General features: G+C 44.0%; 1 protein-coding gene across 1 annotated transcript; it reads left to right on the top strand.

Moving 5' to 3' along the window:
* The first annotated feature begins 1,982 nt into the window (after positions 1-1,982).
* LOC310670467 (uncharacterized protein) lies at positions 1,983-13,149 on the top strand. The gene is made up of 6 exons (XM_083425871.1): positions 1,983-2,206; positions 4,066-4,571; positions 5,213-5,294; positions 5,568-5,650; positions 10,464-10,590; positions 11,812-13,149. The coding sequence occupies exons 2-6, from the start codon at positions 4,158-4,160 to the stop codon at positions 12,717-12,719; spliced, it is 1,614 nt and encodes a 537-aa protein (XP_083281997.1). The 5' UTR covers positions 1,983-2,206; positions 4,066-4,157; the 3' UTR covers positions 12,720-13,149.
* Positions 13,150-19,313: the final 6,164 nt, after the last annotated feature.

The following is a 19,313-nucleotide window of genomic DNA, read 5'->3' as shown; positions in this document are numbered from 1 at the left end:
TGAGCACTCAGGGCTGATTAGAGAAGCCTTTATGTATTCCAGCTTTACCATACCAGATACATGAGTGCCAACCATGTGCCTCTAGCTCTTAACAACTATGTGTTTTCCAGCAGTATCTAGCCTTTAGAAGACGATTCTAAATCTGGAACTGTGGAGCTCACACTCACCCTGAACAACTAAAAGGCTCCTGGGAGGCCGGAGGGGCATTGCTGCTGCCCTGAGTGCTGGAAGGAAGACTGCTCCCTGCTGTAAGGCCCATTTCCACGTGGCCTAAAAGGCTCCTGGGAGGCCAAGGGGACATTGCCGGAACAGCTCTTTGATTGAGGCAACTTGCTAAAATGTTTTAAATGGTTCTAATTTTGGTTCCCCTGTTTTGATTTTGTCGGGTTGGTGTTGGATAAATGTTTTTATTTGGGGTTGATGGTTACTTTAATTAGGGTATAAATGTAAACTGGCTGTTGTTGTTACTGTTTTCCCTTGATTTATCAGTTAGTTTGTTGCTTGTATAGTATTTTTTAAAAATGTTTGTTGTTGTGCTGTGTTTTTATATTTTTATATTGTTTTTATATTGTTGTTGTGCTGTGTTTTTATATTTTAAATGTTTGTTGTTGTGCTGTGTTTTAAGCCAAAGAGAGTGGCTGTGGAAACCCAGCTAGATGCGAGGGATATAAATTAAAAAATTATTATTTATTATCATTATATTCATTTTTATCGCCAAGATTCTCCCCATCAATAATAGTTTCATTCTTTTCAATATTTCTAAATCTTTTAAAATTTCTTTCCAAATATTCACATAATGCTGAACCTAGCACATAATATGAGCACATAATTCTCACCTAAAAGCTGCCAGACCCTCTCTTTACATCTTAATGCTACAAAAGTAGAGGTTAGACTAAACATCTCTCTGGTCAGCCCAGAAGCAACGCATGTGTAAAACATTCTTCGGAGTGACCTTGCATCTGTTGTAAATAACCCATCTTCTGGAAACTTCACATAGTGTTGTTTCTGTGAATAAATGAATCTAATCCAGCATATTAAACAGGGCAGGTGGCAACCCTGCATGATGTGACTGTTGATGCTTAGCTGGGGTGGGGGGCAGATGGGGTCCTGCCACAATAGTGGGGGGTCTCCTTTGGCATGAAGGAGTAGGGGGGGTCTGCCTGCCCCCCCGGAGTTCCCTTCCCCCACCTGACCTTCCTTGATGGCCCCTTGCCCCTCGCATAACACGTCCTGTACCAGATGAAGTAGGATTGCCACTTCTCCCAATGGGTTCACTACCTGTACAGGTACTTCTTTGACTGGCAGGAGTTCTTCTATTTCGCTGATGACTGAGGGAAGATTGTGGCCATGTTCGCAGAGGAGGAGCCCCACATCCAAAAGTGGGACAAGGACTACCTGCAGGGCTTCAGGTCCATGGTGGATGGCTTCTGCTGGGGCCACTACAGGATCCTTGGGCCCTTCTAAGGCTTCCACCCGGTTTCTCTCTCACACACACAGACACAAGTCCAACGCCTGAGGCAGATGAGCCTCTTCATTTCTCCTCAGTAGCAGCGTAGGAGTTGGGGAAAGGGATGGCACTATAAAGGACTATTTCGGAATCTATTTGAATAAATGGATTTAAATACTGGATGGCATGCAGGCAAAGCAGTGATGAAAGGCTCTTTTTAATAAAGCAAAATGCCTTTCTGAAGAAGCAGATAGAAGCTCCAAATGCAAGAGATATGAACAGAGATTACGCAGAATGAAAATAAAACCCCCGATAAACGAGGGAGCCCAGGGAAACTGCCGCCTGGTCTGCCAGGAATGGGCCTCCTTGGCGCCTAAAACTGAGGGGAAGGTCAGGTTTCAAAAGGCGGGAAGTTGCGAAAAGGCGGGAAAAGCCGTTTTCCCCAGAGCAGGCACCGCCTTCCCGGCGGAGGGGCGGGGCCAGGGCTGTTTCGTCACGGGTCCTTGCCCCGCCCTCCCTCCGCCTCCCCCTCGCCCCGCTTCATTCTCTGAGGAGTCCGCGAGGGAAGGCCATGGATCCCCCTCATGGAGCATGCGCAGCTCCTCTGTGCCCTCGGCTCGCCAAGGGTTAACTGGAGCCGAGCTGAAATCCTAGAGAGGCCAGGAAGTGGGGTCTGGGGGGTCCCAGGTCCTCCAGAGCGGAAGCCCCTCCTCCTTCGTCCTCTGCCAAGGCTGCCTCGGTGGCCCCTCCTGGGATCCAGTGAGTCTCCTCTCTCTTCCCCCTTGGGGCGCCTGGGGGAGAAGGGGGGGGTCGCAAGGCTGCAGGGGGAGGATGCCCAAGGAGGGGGAGACCCCCAAGGCAGGGAGCCACCTCCCCCTTCCTCTCTGTTCTTCCTTTGCCTCCTTTGCCCATAGCTGCCTATGTGCCCCTTCTGGGATCTGCAGTCTCCTCTCCCCTCTTGAGGTGCCTTGGAGAGAAGGGGGGTCCCAGGGCTGTAGGATGAAGGTGCATGAGGGGGGCATAAAACCCCAAATCAGGAAGCTTTCCCTGCACTCAACAAACTGATTCCTATGATTCTTTGGAGCAGGGGTCAGCAAACCTTTTCAGCAGGGGGTCGGTCCACTGTCCCTCAGATGTTCTGAGGGGGGCCAGACTATATTTTGGAGGGGGAAAATGAACGAATTCCTATGCCCCACAAATAACTCAGAGATACAGTTTAAATAAAAGGACACATTCTACTCATGAAAAAATATGCTGGTTCCTGGACTGACCACAGGCTGGATATAGAAGGCGATTGGGTCTGATCCGACCCCCGGGCCTCAGTTTGTTCATGAATTGGCTTAAACAGAAAAAGGGGAAATGGGATAGAGAGGAATTAATAGATTAGTAGTCCACATCCCATAGTCAAACGCCTAATCAGGAACTCTTGTGGTTGTGCTTAGATTTTTCCTCTTCTGCTACCAATGAAGCAACAGGTAGGAAGCCGTGTTGGTGTGCCATATTCAAGACAAAATGTTAAAAAATTCCTTCCAGTAGCACCTTACAGACCAACTAAGTTTGTTATTGGTATGAGTTTTTGTGTTCATGCACACTTCTTCAGATAGACTGAAACAGAAGTTGCCAGATACTTATATATACCGGTAGTGAGAGGGTGGGGAGGGGTATTTCTCAGATGGGTGGTGGGAATGGGTGATTGGCTGATAGGTGTGGTAAACCTGTTGACGACTGTTAAGGACTGCAATTGGTCTTACAGGAAAAAGCAAGGGGTGAGATGTCCAAAAATAGCTTAGCATGTGTAATGGGATAAGAATCCAGTGTCTCTATTCAGACCAGGTCTCTCCATAGTTTTAAGTTTAGTAATAAGTTGTAATTCAACAACTTCTCTTTCAAGTAAATGAAACAAGATATCGTGTTGGTCTGTTGATGAACTTGGGGGATGAGATTCAAAGCTAGGAGTATAATTGCTCTGTTGATGAAGAAACAATTTTAATGTTTGATGCCTTACTGTCTTTGATGTTCATTTTGTTGGAAGCTGCTCAGAGTAGCTGGGGCAACCCAGTCAGATGGGCAGCATAGTAGTAATAGTAGTAAGAATAATTGTTGTTGTTTAGTCGTGTCCGCCTCTTTGTGACCCGCTGGACCAGAGCACGCCAGGCACTCCTATCTTCCACTGCCTCCCGCAGTTTGGTCAAACTCATGTTAGTAGCTTCGAGAACAATGCTGATGGTGTGTGTGTTTTCTGCAGTCTTTATTTTTTATTTATGATGCTGCAATGTGTGTGTGCTCAGTTATACCAAAATCTCAAGCTGTCGGGGGGGGGGGGTGGAGAGACTTTAAATTCCTCCACCCCCTTTCTGAAGGCTCTGTGTGTACCTCAAGGTTTTATCTTTCTGCACGCTTGAGGCTTGATTTTGTAGCTGGTCTGATTGTTGTTGTTGTTATTATTATTCCTCTTATACCTATGACATCATTACAACCACATTTATAAGTTCAGACTCAGCTTTAGTGGAATCCAGCCTTGATTCCTAGCAAAACTCACCCACATTTACTGAAAGGACATTTTTTCTGATCCTGACAGAGTGCCAATTTTATAACAGAACAATGCATTTGCTTTGTAGGGTTTGCCAGCCCCTCTAATTTGGACAAGCAGAACTTTGCAGAAGAAAAAAGGGACTCCTTCTAATCTCTTGGGAGCTTCCTGAGAGGAAAGATGGAGGAGCAAGACTTGGCTGGACCTAAAGCAAGAAGAGGCCATGCCACTGAAGATGGGAGCAGTAGGGGATTCTGGGAAAACTCTGTGGGGAAGATCCTGGGTGAGGAGGACACCCTCCACTCAGATGTGCAGAGCCAGCAGCTCAGGCAGTTCTGCTACCAGGAGGCTGAAGGACCCCGAGAGGTTTGCAGCCGGTTCTACCACCTTGCCTGTCAGTGGCTGAAGCCAGAAAAGAACACAAAAGCGAAGATGCTGGACCTGGTGATCTTGGAGCAGTTCCTGGCTGTCCTTCCCCCGGAGATGGAGAGCTGGGTGAGGGAATGTGGAGCGGAGACCAGTTCCCAGGCAGTGGCTCTTGCTGAAGGTTTCCTCCTGAGTCAGGCAGAGGAGAGAAAGCAGGCAGAACAGCAGGTGAGTGTGACCTTCCTCTGGAAACTCCCAAGGGCTCTGAACAAGAGATAGAGTATCTCAAAATGCAGTACTAATGTCCCACTGCTTTATGGATAGGATAAGTAAAGGTAAAGGGACCCCTGACCATTAGGTCCAGTTGTGGCCGACTCTGGGGTTGCGGCGCTCATCTCACTTTATTGGCCGAGGGAGCCGGCGTACGGCTTCCGGGTCATGTGGCCAGCATGACTAAGCCGCTTCTGGCGAACCAGAGCAGCGCATGGAAACGCCGTTTACCTTCCCGCCAGAGGCTCTACCTATTTATCTACTTTCGCAGTGCTTTCGAACTGCTAGGTTGGCAGGAGCAGGGACCGAGCAATGGGAGCTCACCCCATCGCGGGGATTCGAACCGCCGACCTTCTGATCGGCAAGTCCTAGGCTCTGTGGTTTAACCAGGCATAGGCAAACTCCGGCCCTCCAGATGTTTGGGACTACAATTCCCATCATCCCTGACCATTGGTCCTGTTAGCTAGGGATGATGGGAATTGTAGTCCCAAACATCTGGAGGGCCGGAGTTTGCCTATACCTGCCCTAAAGTGTTTGCCTCTGCCATTGTTTTCTAATCCCCCTTCCCATTTTGGTTTGAATCTTTGTTGCTCTTTCAGGTTCAGGATCTGTTGACAGAAATGGGTCCTGATTCCTCTGAGGCAGAGAGGACTCCGATGGACACCAGGGAGAGACCACTAGGTAAGGAGGGAGTTATTTCTCTCCTTGGTCACATCCTGCAGATTCGGAAATTAATCTTGGGTTCTTTTCCTCTTTTGTGGGGAGGCTGTTGGAGCCAAGAGTCCAGAGGAGAGATGTATTTTTACGCAACTAACAGATGAAAGGTGTATGAATGTCAAAAGGCACTCAGTAGGGTAGACTTCTTCACAGGTCCACCTGTAGTTAGAGATGCAGTCCTGAACGTCGGAGAAAAGCAGGCATTCATGGCTTCTCACTTCCCTTTGTCTCTGGCAGGTCACAGGATGATGCCAGCAAGACCTCCTCATCCAACTTTTCATGGTAGCGAAGCGGAAGCAGCGGCTATGGAAGCAGATCAGGTAGGGGGCAGGAAACTTGTAGGGAGAGAGGTTTTTAAAATAAATAAATAATTTTTTATTGTTAAAATAATTCAGCATTAATACACACATGTTATGAATATACAAACATACATTTCATATAAGCCTTAAAAATATTCATACAGTCCTTAAAAATATTCATACATACCCACCCTCAATCCCACAGATACTTCTTTTTCCCACCACCATCCCTTACGCCTCACCTCACTCTTGTGTAAGCCTTCCAATCTGTTGTTGTTTAGTCGTTCAGTCGTGTCCGACTCTTCGTGACCCCATGGACCAGAGCACGCCAGGCACTTCTGTCTTCCACTGCCACCCGCAGTTTGGCCAGATTCATGTTTGTAGCTTCGAGAACACTGTCTAACCATCTCATCCTCTGTCGTCCCTTTCTCCTGGTGCCCTCCATCTTTCCCAACATCAGGGTCTTTTCCAGTGACTCTTCTCTTCTCATGAGGTGGCCAAAGTATTGGAGCCTCAGCTTCACGATCTGTCCTTCCAGTGAGCACTCAGGGCTGATTTCCTTCAGAATGGATGCGTTTGATCTTCTTGCAGTCCATGGGACTCTCAAGAGTCTCCTCCAGCACCATAATTCAAAAGCGTCAATTCTTCGGCGATCAGCCTTCTTGATGGTCCAGCTCTCACTTCCATACATCACTACTGGGAAAACCATAGCTTTTACTATACGGACCTTTGTTGGCAAGCTGATGTCTCTACTTTTTTAAATGCTGTCTAGGTTTGTCATTGCTTTCCTCCCAAGAAGCAGGCATCTCTTAATTTCGTGGCTGCTGTCAGCATCTGCAGTGATCATGGAGCCCAAGAAAGTAAAATCTCTCACTGCCTCCATTTCCTCCCCTTCTATTTGCCAGGAGGTGATGGGCCCAGTGGCCATGATCTTCGTTTTTTTGATGTTGTGCGGTCTCCTCTTTCACCCTCAATAAAAGGTTTTTTAATTCCTCCTCACTTTCTGCCATCAAGGTTGTGTCATCTGCATATCTGAGGTTGTTGATATTTCTTCCAGCAATCTTAATTCCGGCTTGGGATTCATCCAGCCCAGCCTTTCGCATGATGAATTCTGCATATAAGTTAAATAAGCAGGGAGACAAAATACAGCCTTGTCGTACTCCTTTCCCAATTTTGAACCAATCAGTTGTTCCATATCCAGTTCTAACTGTAGCTTCTTGTCCCACATAGAGATTTCTCAGGAGACAGATGAGGTGATCAGGCACTCCCATTTCTTTGAGAACTTGCCATAGTTTGCTGTGATCGACACAGTCAAAGGCTTTTGCATAGTCAATGAAGCAGAAGTAGATGTCTTTCTGGAACTCTCTAGCTTTCTCCATAATCCAGCGCATGTTTGCAATTTGGTCTCTGGTTCCCCTGCCTCTTCTAAATCCAGCTTGCACTTCTGGGAGTTCTCGGTCCACACACTGCTTGAGCCTTCCTTGAAGAATTTGAAGCATAACCTTGCTAGCGTGTGAAATGAGTGCAATTGTGTGGTAGTTGGAGCATTCTTTAGCACTGCCCTTCTTTGGGATTGGGATGTAGACTGACCTTCTCCAATCTTCTGGCCACTGCTGAGTTTTCCAAACTTGCTGGCATATTGAGTGTAGCACCTTAACAGCATCATCTTTTAAAATTTTAAATAGTTCAGCTGGAATACCATCACTTCCACTGGCCTTGTTATTTGCAATGCTTTCTAAGGCCCATTTGACTTCACTCTCCAGGATGTCTGGCTCAAGGTCAGCAACCACACTACCTGGGGTGTAAGAGACATCCATATCTTTCTGGTATAATTCCTCTGTGTATTCTTGCCACCTCTTCTTGATGTCTTCTGCTTCTGTTAGGTCCTTACCACTTTTGTCCTTTATTATGGTAATCTTTGAACGAAATGTTCCTTTCATATCTCCAATTTTCTTGAACAGATCTCTGGTTCTTCCCATTCTGTTGTTTTCCTCTATTTCTTTGCATTGCTCATTTAAGAAGGCCTTCTTGTCTCTCCTTGCTATTTTTTGGAATTCTGCATTCAATTTCCTGTATCTTTCTCTATCTCCCTCACATTTTGCTTGCCTTCTCTCCCCCGCTATTTGTAAGGCCTCATTGGACAGCCACTTTGCTTTCTTGCATTTCCTTTTCATTGGGATGGTTTTCGTTGCTGCCTCCTGTATAATGTTTCGAGCCTCCATCCATAGTTCTTCAGGCACTCTGTCCAGCAATTCTAAATCCTTAAACCTGTTCCTCACTTCCACTGTGTATTCATAAGGGATTTGGTTTAGATTGTATCTTACCGGCCCAGTGGTTTTTCCTACTTTCTTCAGTTTAAGCTTGAATTTTGCTATAAGAAGCTGATGATCTGAGCCACAGTCAGCTCCAGGTCTTGTTTTTGCTGACTGTAGAGAGCTTCTCCATCTTTGGCTGCAGAGAATATAATCAATCTGATTTCGATGCTGCCCATCTGGTGATGTCCATGTGTAGAGTCGTCTCTTGTGTTGTTGGAAAAGAGTGTTTGTGATGACCAGCTTGTTCTCTTGGCAGAACTCTATTAGCCTTTGCCCTGCTTCGTTTTGAACTCCAAGGCCAAACTTGCCAGTTGTTCCTTTTATCTCTTGATTCCCTACTTTAGCATTCCAATCCCCTATAATGAGAAGAACATCCTTCTTTGGTGTCACTTCTATAAGGTGTTGTAAGTCTTCATAGAATTGGTCAATTTCAGTTTCTTCAGCACCAGTAGTTGGTGCATAAACTTGGATTATTGTTATGTTAAAAGGTCTGCCTTGGATTCGTATCGAGATCATTCTATCATTTTTGAGATTGCATCCCAGTACAGCTTTCGCCACTCTTTTGTTGACTATGAGGGCCACTCCATTTCTTTTGCGGGTTTCTTGCCCACAGTAGTAGATATGATGGTCATCCGAACTGAATTCGCCCATTCCCGTCCATTTTAGTTCACTGATGCCCAGGATGTCAATGTTTATTCTTGCCATCTCATTTTTGACCACATCCAACTTACCCAGGTTCATGGTTCTTACATTCCAGGTTCCTATGCAATATTTTTCTTTACAGCATTGGACTTTCCTTTCGCTTCCATGCATATCCGCAACTGAGCATCCTTTCGGCTTTGGCCCAGCCGCTTCATCAGCTCTGGATCTACTTGTACTTGTCCTCCGCTCTTCCCCAGTAGCATGTTGGAGGCCTTCCGACCTGAGGGGCTCATCTTCCAGCGTCATAACTTTTATATGACTGTTGTCTTTGTCCATGGAGTTTTCTTGGCAGGGATACTGGAGTGGCTTGCCGATTCCTGCTCCAGGTGGATCATGTTTGGTCAAAACTCTCCACTATGACCTGTTCATCTTGGGTGCCCTGCTCGGCATAGTTCATAGCTTCTCTGAGTTCTTCAAGCCCCTTCGCCACGCAACTGCAATTTCTTTCCACTTCTATTACCTTCTTTCACACACTTTTAAACCAATTTTCTGCTTCTTTTTCTGTTACACCTTGTTATCCATCTAACTATTTCAGTATTTATAACGGAACTTGTTTATTCTAATAGTTCTGATTTTTCAATATAGTTTTGCAAGTATCCTTTAAACACTTTCCAGTCCTTGTCTATCTTCTCTTTTGAGATCCTTCCAATTTCTCCCATTGTTTTGGATATATTGTTATACTCCAATAATTTGGCAAGCCACTCTGTCGGTATAATACCACTTTTCAAATTTTTCGCAATCAATAGCCTTGCGGCTACTGTTGCATATAAATATAATGTCTTGTCTTTTTCCTTTAGACTTCCTGGTACTATTCCAAATAGAAAACCTTCTGATGTTTTCCTAAATGAATATCTGAACATTTTTTTTCATTTCATTGTATATTGTTTCCCAAAATTGTTTGATGTTTAAACAATTCCACCATATATGCATTATAGTACCTTTTTCAGTGTTGCATCGCCAGCAGACATCGTTACAATTTTTATTCATTTTTGCTATTCTTTCAGGTGTTAAATACCATCTATGTTGTATTTTAAGGTGATTTTCTTTCAATATATAACACATAGTAAATTTCATATCTTCTTTCCACAATTTTCCCCATTGTTCGAGCATAATATTTTTCCCAATATCTTGTGCTCATTTAATCATGGATGCTTTAACCAGTTCATCCTTTGTTTCCCACTCTAAGATCAGATTATATAATTTAGATTTTTTCTTCTTGTATTAAGTATTTATCGAATTTTGAGATTTCTTTTTCAAATCCTATCTTCTTGCCTTTTGCTAATCTATACTTAATTTGAATATATTGGAACCAATCACTAATATGAGCTTTAATTTCTGTATAATCCTTTAATTCCAATTCTCCATTTTCTTCCTTTAATACAGTTTTATAAGTAGCCCAATTTTCTTTCATATTTAATTTTTTCACTGCGACAATTTCTGCCGGCGATGCCCACCAAGGAGTTTTCGGTTCTAGGTCTTTCTCCCATAGTTTAGATATAGACTTTCTGACTATATGCCCTAGGAAGCCTTTATGTACTTTGACTTTCTCATATATTAGATAGGGAGAGAGGTTGAGGGGTGAAGGAGCCAGAATTCTTGGAAGAACAAAATGTGGCGTTCCACCCATTTACACAAAAACTCATCATTAAAATAATAAAGTAATTCCAGTGAGATGTTAAAATAAGCATTCATACCATGTGGAGCAAAACAATTCCATTAAAACAACACAACAATTAACTGGTAGAAAACAACGGAGCAATGTGTGGTAGATCATTTTTATGATGTCTAAGAGAAGGACATTTCCCTTTTTTTTAAAGGGTCTGGTGTGCTTTGAGGATGTCGCTGTTCATTTCACGGGCAAGGAGTGGGCGTTGCTGGATCCTGACCAGAGAGCTCTGCATGAGGAGGTCATGGAGGAGAATCGTGGACTCCTGGATTCTCTGGGTAAGGCTCTCTGAGGATCATCATATCTGTTTTGAAATTCCATATTTCTCTCCTTGCAGTGAATCTCCAAGGTTTGGCTGGAGCTCAATAGTGCCACCTACACCACCTGGAAATCTAACGCCCGCCCCCCCTATCTACGAGATCAAAAGTTCATCGAGGACTGGGGAAAGCTAGTCGAGTATTGGGAATGTATAAGTGATAATGAAATAACGTTAGTGGCATTTAAAGAAGCTCTGTAATAACATAAGAAATATTGCAAAAAAGGAAAATAGAAGCGGGGGGTAGGCATAAAGGCAATAGCAAAAATTGGAATTTGTAATTAAAAAAAATTTAATTCGGATGATTGGCAGAGAGGCTGAAGTCAGTCTAAAAATGAGAAAATTTGTAGAAGTTGTAATGTGGTGTGATTGTATTTTTTTGATGGAAAATTAATAAAATATAATTATATATAAAAAAGGAAATCCAACGCCCCCAGAAATCACTTGGAATGGAGGGCGATTGGCGGTGTTGTCTGTGAATATCCGTCATAGTGGGTAGGGAGGTTGAAGTAGCTTCTGCCAGATTTGTGTTTTTGCTTCTGTTGATTTTGGTTGACTAAAGAGATAACCGACAATGGATACAGAGCAGATTCCATGATTGCACCAAACAAAATTAACTGAATCTCAGGTTCTCATAATAATGTCAGCTAATACCAGCCAACAAAGGCAGTTAACTCCATAGTAAGAACTCCCATCTAATTCCCTTCAGTTCTTCCTCTTTCACAACCGTTCATTAGCACTGTTCAACAATGAACAGTTGTGAAGGGTTGTTCTTCCTGAGGCTCTAATTAGTTTCTCTCTATATATACCGTATATACAGTGGTACCTCTGGATGCGAACGGGATCCATTCTGGAGCCCCGTTCGCATCCTGAACAGAACGCAACCCGTGTCTGCGCAGGTCGCGATTCGCTGCTTATGCGCATGCGCGTGACTTCATTTTGAGCGTCTCCGCATGCGCGAGTGGCAGAACCCGGAAGTAACCCGTTCCGTGACTTCCGGGTTGCCGCGGAATGCAACCTGAAAACGCTCAACCTGAAGCTACTTTAACCCGACGTATGATTGTATTAGTATTACCCTTTTCTCTTTTTATTCCTTTCTCTTATCGTATTATTTCTTTATGAATCAAAACTCATTTCAATAAAATATTAAGATTTAAAAATTAATTCATTTTTTTTATTGCAGTTGGTGATGAATTGGAAATTAATAACAAGGGGGACCAAGAAGGAATCCACACCGTAGAGAAGGCATATAAATACTTGGAGTGTGAAAAGAACCTTAGTGAGAGCTCCCAGATCACTCCTCATCAAAGAAATCCAATTGGGAATAAACCCTATCAGTGCTTAGAATGTGGAAAGAGCTTCAGTCACAAAGCCAGTCTTTCTTCCCATCAAAGAATTCATACAGGGGAGAAACCTTTTCAGTGCTTGCAGTGTGGGAAGACTTTCAGAAAGAGCTCAGATCTCACTTCCCATCAAAGAATTCATACAGGGGAGAAACCCTATCAGTGCTTGGAATGTGGAAAGAACTTCAGACACAGTAGCCATCTCACTTCCCATCAACGAATTCATACAGGGGAGAAACCCTATCACTGCTTGGAATGCGGAAAGACCTTCAATCAGAAGAGCAGTCTCACTTCTCATCAAAGAATTCATAAAGGTGAGAAACCCTATCAGTGCTTGGAGTGTGGAAAGAACTTCAGTCACAATGTATCTCTCACTTCTCATCAAAGACTTCATACAGGGGAGAAACCCTATCAGTGCCTGGAATGTGGAAGAAGCTTCAGTCACAGTGCCTCTCTCACATCCCATCAAAGAATTCATACAGGGGAGAAACCATATCAGTGCTTGGAATGTGGAAAGAGCTTCAATCAGAAGAGTAGTCTCACTTCCCATCAAAGAATTCATACAGGAGAGAAACCCTATCAGTGCTTGGAATGTGGAAGGAGCTTCAGTCACAACGCATCTCTCACTTCCCATCAAAGAATTCATACAGGGGCAAAACCCTATCAGTGCTTGGAATGTGGAAGGAGCTTCCGTCACAACACATCTCTCACTTCCCATCAAAGAACTCACAGTGGGGACAAACAATAGCAATTGCTGTGTAGTAATTTTATTTTCGGAGATTTTAATTTGTATTGCAGCAGTGTTATTGTGCTTCTGTCATTCATATCAAAAACAATCTTATGTTTTATTCTGGGTTTGTTCCCCTTTTGTATGAAACTAGACATGGGAGAACATTGCTGCTGCCCTGAGGGCTGGAACGAATACCGCTTCCTGCTGCAAGACCAATTTCCACCTGACTTTGAGGGCTGAGCCCACACTCACCCCAAACAATTAAAGGACTCCTGGGAGGCCAGAGAGACATTGCTGGAACAGCTCTTTGATTGGGGCAACTGGCTGAAATGTTTTACACAGTTCTAATTTTGGTTCCTCTGTTTTGATTTTGTCAGGTTTCTGTTGGTTAAATGTTTTTAGATGGTGTTGATGGTTACTTTAATTAAAATGTAAACTGTTTATTGTTGTGGTGGTTGTTGTTATTGGTTAGAAGAGTAGTACCTTAGATCCCAAATTTTATCTGTTCCGTAAGTCTGTTCCAAAACCAAAGCATTCTAAAACCAAGGTGTGCTTTCCCATAGAAAGTAATGCAAAATGGATTCATCCAGAGGTTGGCAAGCTAAGGCCCATGAGCTGTCTCCGAACCGAGCTGCCTTGGGCCCTTCTTCCACCCCACTTTTCTCTCTCACACACAGACAGACACATTTGCAATGCCTGGGAGAGAGAGGGGGAAGGGGGTGGCACTAGAGAAGTCTGATATAAATGGAATGAAAGTGGTTACAGATGATGTTTCAGTGACATCGTTAAATAAAGGCACCATAATTCCCTTCTCCAATGGTATAACATTGTTGAAGTCCTATGAGAATGTATACTATATGATTGTGTAATAAAAACACAACGTTCATAACTATGTAATCACCTGAATGTAACCTTGGAAAATACGTTAACTATGAAAGTAGGAGGCCAAGAAATTAAAGGAATAACTGGCAAGTTTGGTCTGGCAGTTCAAAACGTAGCAGGGCAAAGGCTAATAGAGTTCTGTCGAGAACAAGCTGGTCATCACAAACACACTTTTCCAACAACACAACAGACAGCTCTACACATGGACATCACCAGATGGGCAGCATTGAAATCAGATTGATTATATTCTCTGCAGCCAAAAGACGGAGAAGCTCTATACAGTCAGCAAAAACAAGACCTGGAACTGACTGGCTCAGATCATCAGCTTCTTATAGCAAAATTCAAGCTTAAACTAAATAAAATCCCTTATGAATGTTAGGAGCATCCTACTCTCATGTAGGACCCTGGCAGAGACACATGCCCGACTGGCATGTTCTCTCCCTCCTGGTCGATTGTTTGGGAGCTTCAAAAGCTTTCTCCAACCAGAACATCACAGCGACTGATGCCTTGGAGACATCAGCACACTCAGGGATCCACAGAGTCTTCGCAGTTTGCATAACAGACCTCAGTAGCACAGCATTTTGGCTAATCTACATTTATTTACATATAATACACTCGAAGCATTCTGCTTTAGCTCCTTCTTCTTTCTCATCAGACAGCAAAGACAAAGAACAAGGGACAATAGTCCCACTTCACAGAATACAGTAATACCAAAACGTCCTGTCTCTGCCACTTCCCACACTGTGGAATGAAAACATAACGCTGTCATGTGATAGACAACAATCCCATGACTGCAGACATGGAGCAGGAATCCCCAACATCCTCCCCTGATTCATGAACCGTGTTGTAGTCATCGGTGTAACTGCAACAAACATACAGATGTCATACACACAGTATACCCCAGTATCCCCCGTTCCACCCTTGGAGCTACCTGCAACTGAATAAGCCTTGGGCCTTACCATCTTGCACTTCTGACTAGTCTTGGTGTCATAGCTCTCCTGACTATCAATAAGTTTCATACATGGCTTTGTTGGGACTCGAAGCCTAGCCTCCTTCCTCTCTGAGGAATCAGTGTTCACCCTTACAGCCACGTTGTATCAGCTGGGCTTCTCGACCTGGAATGAAAAACACGTTAGACATCACAATGTTACAGCTTTTCAGTTCCACAGTCCAGACTTGCCACTGGTGGCAAGTAGCACAAACAAAATGTAGCAGCCGTTGAAGCTTCATATTTGGTGGCACTTAGAATCGCCAGAGCTATGAAACTTCACACCATTGCTGAGGATTTACTGTTGCCAGCGGCCAAAGGCATTGTTCAAGATATGACTGGAGATGAATTTGTTATGAAATTGAGTACAATTTCCTTATCTAATGACACTATCTGCAAAATTATAGATGACATGTCTGCTGATATTCTTAATCAGGTAATCCAGAAAATTAAATCTGCTCCACTTCCAATATTTAGTATCCAGCTTGATGAATCTACAGACATTGCAAAATGTTCACAGTTACTGGTTTACTTGAGGTATATTAATGATGGTGACTTTAAAGATGAGTTTCTTTTTTGCAAACCTCTTGAAACGACAACTACTGCATGTGATATATTTGACACTGTTGGTTCATTTCTGAAAGAGCATAAGATGTCTTGGGAAAAGGTTTGTGGTGTTTGCACAGATGGTGCTCCAGCTATGCTAGGATGTCGATCTGGATTTCAACGTTTGGTACTGAATGAGTCACCAAAAGTCATCGGAACTCACTGTATGATTCATTGGCAAATATTAGCAACGAAGACGCTGCCACAAGAGTTACAAGAAGCAATGAAAAGTGTCATAAGTTCTGTCAATTTTGTAAAGGTGAGCACTTTAAACAGTCAACTGTTCTCACAACTGTGCAACGAGTTGGATGTGCCAAACAATGCTCTGCTATTTCACACTGAAGTGAGATGGTTATCCAGAGGAAAAGTTTTAATACATGTTTTTGAGCTTCCTGGTGAACTCAAAATGTTTTTAAATCAGAAAGCAAGACCGTGAACCAGACAAAAGGATTTATGTGAAAGAAAACTTGCACTTGCTTGCAGATGAAATTTCATTGTACTTTCCAAATCTACCTGACACCCCATTTGCACTTGCCAGAAGCCCATTCACAGTCAAAGTTGAAGATGTTCCTGAGACAGCACAAGAGGAGTTCATTGAACTTATTAACAGTGATGCAGCGAGAACTGATTTCTCTACAATGCCAGTTACAAAATTCTGGATCAAGTGTTTGCAGTCATATCCTGTTCTGAGACTGTGTTGCGCCTTCTTCTTCCATTTCCAACAACATATCTTTGTGAAACAGGGTTTTCCAGCTTGTTGGTTATCAAGTCTAAATAGAGAAGTAGACTTGTTGTGGAAGATGATCTTCGTTGTGCTCTTGCAAAGACGGCTCTGAGAATTTCTGATCTGGTGATAAAGAAGCATCTCAACCTACACACTGATGTTGGCTTTTTACACATACTGTTGCAAAATGTAGCAATGTAGTTTACTGTTGTTATATTAAGACTGTTACCCATGCTACACCATGCTTCAAGACAAAATTTCATTTATTTGTAATTAGAAATAAATATTTCACAATATAGAATTACATATTGTTTTTGCGATTAATCACTATGCTTTAATTATGTTCAATTTGTAATAATGAAAATACATCCTGCATATCAGATATTTACATTACGATTCATAACAGTAGCAAAATTACAGTTATGAAGTATCAACGAAAATAATTTTATTGTTGGGGGTCACAACATGAGGAACTGTATTAAAGGGTCGCAGCATTAGGAAGGTTGAGAACCACTGCCTTAAGATATCGCTGTTGAAACAGCTGCCTAGGAGAGCCATTGGGGTGCATGACAATGGCACCTGTCCGAACCCTCCCATGAACCACTGAAAAAAAGGGGGAAGGAGCGAAGGCTGCTGTCAAAGGGGTGTGGCTCCCCCCTCCAGAAAACAGCCCGGGAGTGCGAGGCAATGGCAGGCACCCCGCCCGCTCCTTCCAAGCCTCCCCTGAGCCGTCAAAATGAAAGGGGGGGTCTACTGGCAACGTGGCACACCCCCCCCAGAAGCAGCCCAGGAGTGCAGGGAATGATACCCACAGGCTTGTCTTCTATATTTGCCATTTATGGGTGTGAGTGCATGCAGAATTTGAAGGAAGCAACTTATATTCGGGTATTGCCATTTTCTCTCTCCCCCCCCCCCCCGAATTTTAAAGGTGTGGTTTATATTCGGGTGCGGCTTATATTCGGGCCAGTATGGTTTCACTTTTATATCTACACATTTTGGCTAGTCTGTTTGGGGTCATTCCACGCCAAATCATCTGGTGCCATGAGATACCTATGAGATAATCTCAAATTAATGTTTTAAGATTTTTTTGGTTCAAAATTCGGTGCGGGATAAATTTTTGAAAATTCCGATTTCCATGCCATTTACAAAAGGTAAAAAAGGTTAAGTCCAGTCGCAGACGACTCGGGTTGTGGCGTTCATGTCACTTTACTGGCCAAGGGAACTGGCGTTTGTCTGCAGACAGTTTTTCTGGGTCATGTAGTCAACATGAATAAGCCGCTTCTGGCGAACCAGAGCAGCACACAGAAACTCTGTTTACCTTCCCACCGGAGCGGTATCTATTTATCTACTTGCACTTTTGATGTGCTTTCGAACTTCTAGGTTGGCAGGAGCTGGGACCGAGCAATGGGAGCACACCCCATCACGGGGATTCGAACCTCCGACCTTCTGATCAAGAAACCCTAGTCTCAGTGGTTTAGACCACAGCGCCACCCGCATCCCCTCATGCAATTTAGGCTAATGCAATTTCTGCATCAGTTTAGAAAAAAATTCTTGTTATGCTTATTTTTCAACCAACTGGGCTTATTTTGTTATAAAAACAAAGCAATTTTTTTCTCTTTTAAAATAAGGCAGAATTAGGCATGCCTACCTACCTCAGGAGACCATTTCAAATATAAGGAGTCACCAATGATAAGGCCCCACCATTGTATCTCCACCAACCTCACCTCCAATGACTGCATTATAGCCTCTGTTCCCTACTCATGCCTCCTTACTTCAACTATCTTATTTTTCTCAGACTCCCGAATCTCCTTTGCCAAGTTTTAAAAACAGTGGGGACATTGGTTCCCGGGCAAGAGTTGATCACGGTGTGGATTTGCCAAGTGTGCCTTCCTCTTAGCACGTTTCTCCCTTGTGTCCTGAGTTTGAGTGTCTTCAAAGCCCATGACACCTTTGGTAAAGGCTGTTCTCCAACTGGAGTGCTCGCAGGCCAGTGTTTCCCAGTTGTCGGTGTTTATACTACATTTTTTTTAGATTTGCCTTGAGACGGTCCTTAAACCTTTTCTGTTGACCACCAGCATTACACTTTCCATTTTTAAGTTTGGAATAGAGTAGTTGCTTTGGAAAACAACAATCAGGCATCTGCACAACATGACCAGTCCAACGAAGTTGATGTTGAAGAATCATTGCTTCAACACTGGTGATCTTTGCTTCTTCCAGTACACTGATTTTAGTTCACCTGTCTTCCCAAGTGATGCGTAAGATTTTTTGGAGACACTGTTGGTGTTATCTACTGATGTTCTCCCCCTGGGCCAACAGGGGGATACTGTAGATAGTTTTCACTCAGGTCCACGTCAGTTATTTTAGGCGGGAAACCCTGGGTTGTTGTTGATACAATGTTGACAGCCGGCTCCTATAAAAGCAGGCCGGCTGAGCTGTTTGCTGTTCAGTTCTGTCCAGCTACAATAAAGAGCTGCTCTGGAGAAATCACTGTGTCATCTACTATGTTCGCCCACAACTTAACAGTTGGAATCTTTCAAGGAGTTGGAGATGGTGTTTATAAGTGGTCAACATTTTCCAACGTTACACCATTGAGTTGGATTTGTTGCCCTGCCCCCCGCACAACACATCCTGTACCAGATGAAGCAGGATTGCCACTTCTTGCAACGGCATGCAGCGGGTTCACTACCTGTACAGGTACTTCTTTGACTGGCAGGAGCTCTTCCATTTCGCCATCGACCAAGGGAAGTTTGTGGCCATGTTCGCAGAGGAGCCGCCCCACATCCAAAAGTGGGACAAGGACTACCTGCAGGGCTTCAGGTCCATGGTGGGTGGCTTCTGCTGGGGCCACTACAGGATCCTTGGGCCCTTCTTGCACCCGGTTTCTCTCTCCCACACAGACAGACACAAGTCCAACGCCTGAGGCGGAGGAGCCTCTTCATTTCTCCTCAGCGACACCAGAGGAGCAGAGAGAGAAGGAAGAGGGTGGCATTATAAAGGACTATTTTGGAATCCATTTGAATAAATGAATTTAAATGCTGGATGGAATGCAGGCAAAGCAGTGGTGAAAGGGACTTTTTTAATAAAGCAAAATTCCTTTCTAAAGAAGCAGATAGAAGCTCCAAAAGCAAGAGATATGAACAGAGATTACGAAGAATGAAAATAAAACCCCCGATAAACGAGGGAGCCCAGGGAAACTGCCGCCTGGTCTGCCAGGAATGGGCCTCCTTGGCGCCTAAAACTGAGGGGAAGGTAAAGTTTCGAAAGGCGGGAAGTTGGGAAAAGGCGGGAAAAGCCGTTTCCCTCAGAGCAGGCGCCGCCTTCCCGGCGGAGGGGCGGGGCCAGGGCTGTTTCGTCACGGGTCCTTGCCCCGCCCTCCCTCCGCCTCCCCGCTTCCTGCTGTGAGAGAAGGCCC

This window comes from Podarcis tiliguerta (genome assembly GCF_965153285.1).
Source record: "Podarcis tiliguerta genome assembly, chromosome: 2".
Taxonomy (NCBI): Eukaryota; Metazoa; Chordata; class Lepidosauria; order Squamata; family Lacertidae; genus Podarcis; species Podarcis tiliguerta.
The sequence above is the reverse complement of the archived record's forward strand: the minus strand, read 5'-3'. Positions and strand labels throughout refer to the sequence as shown.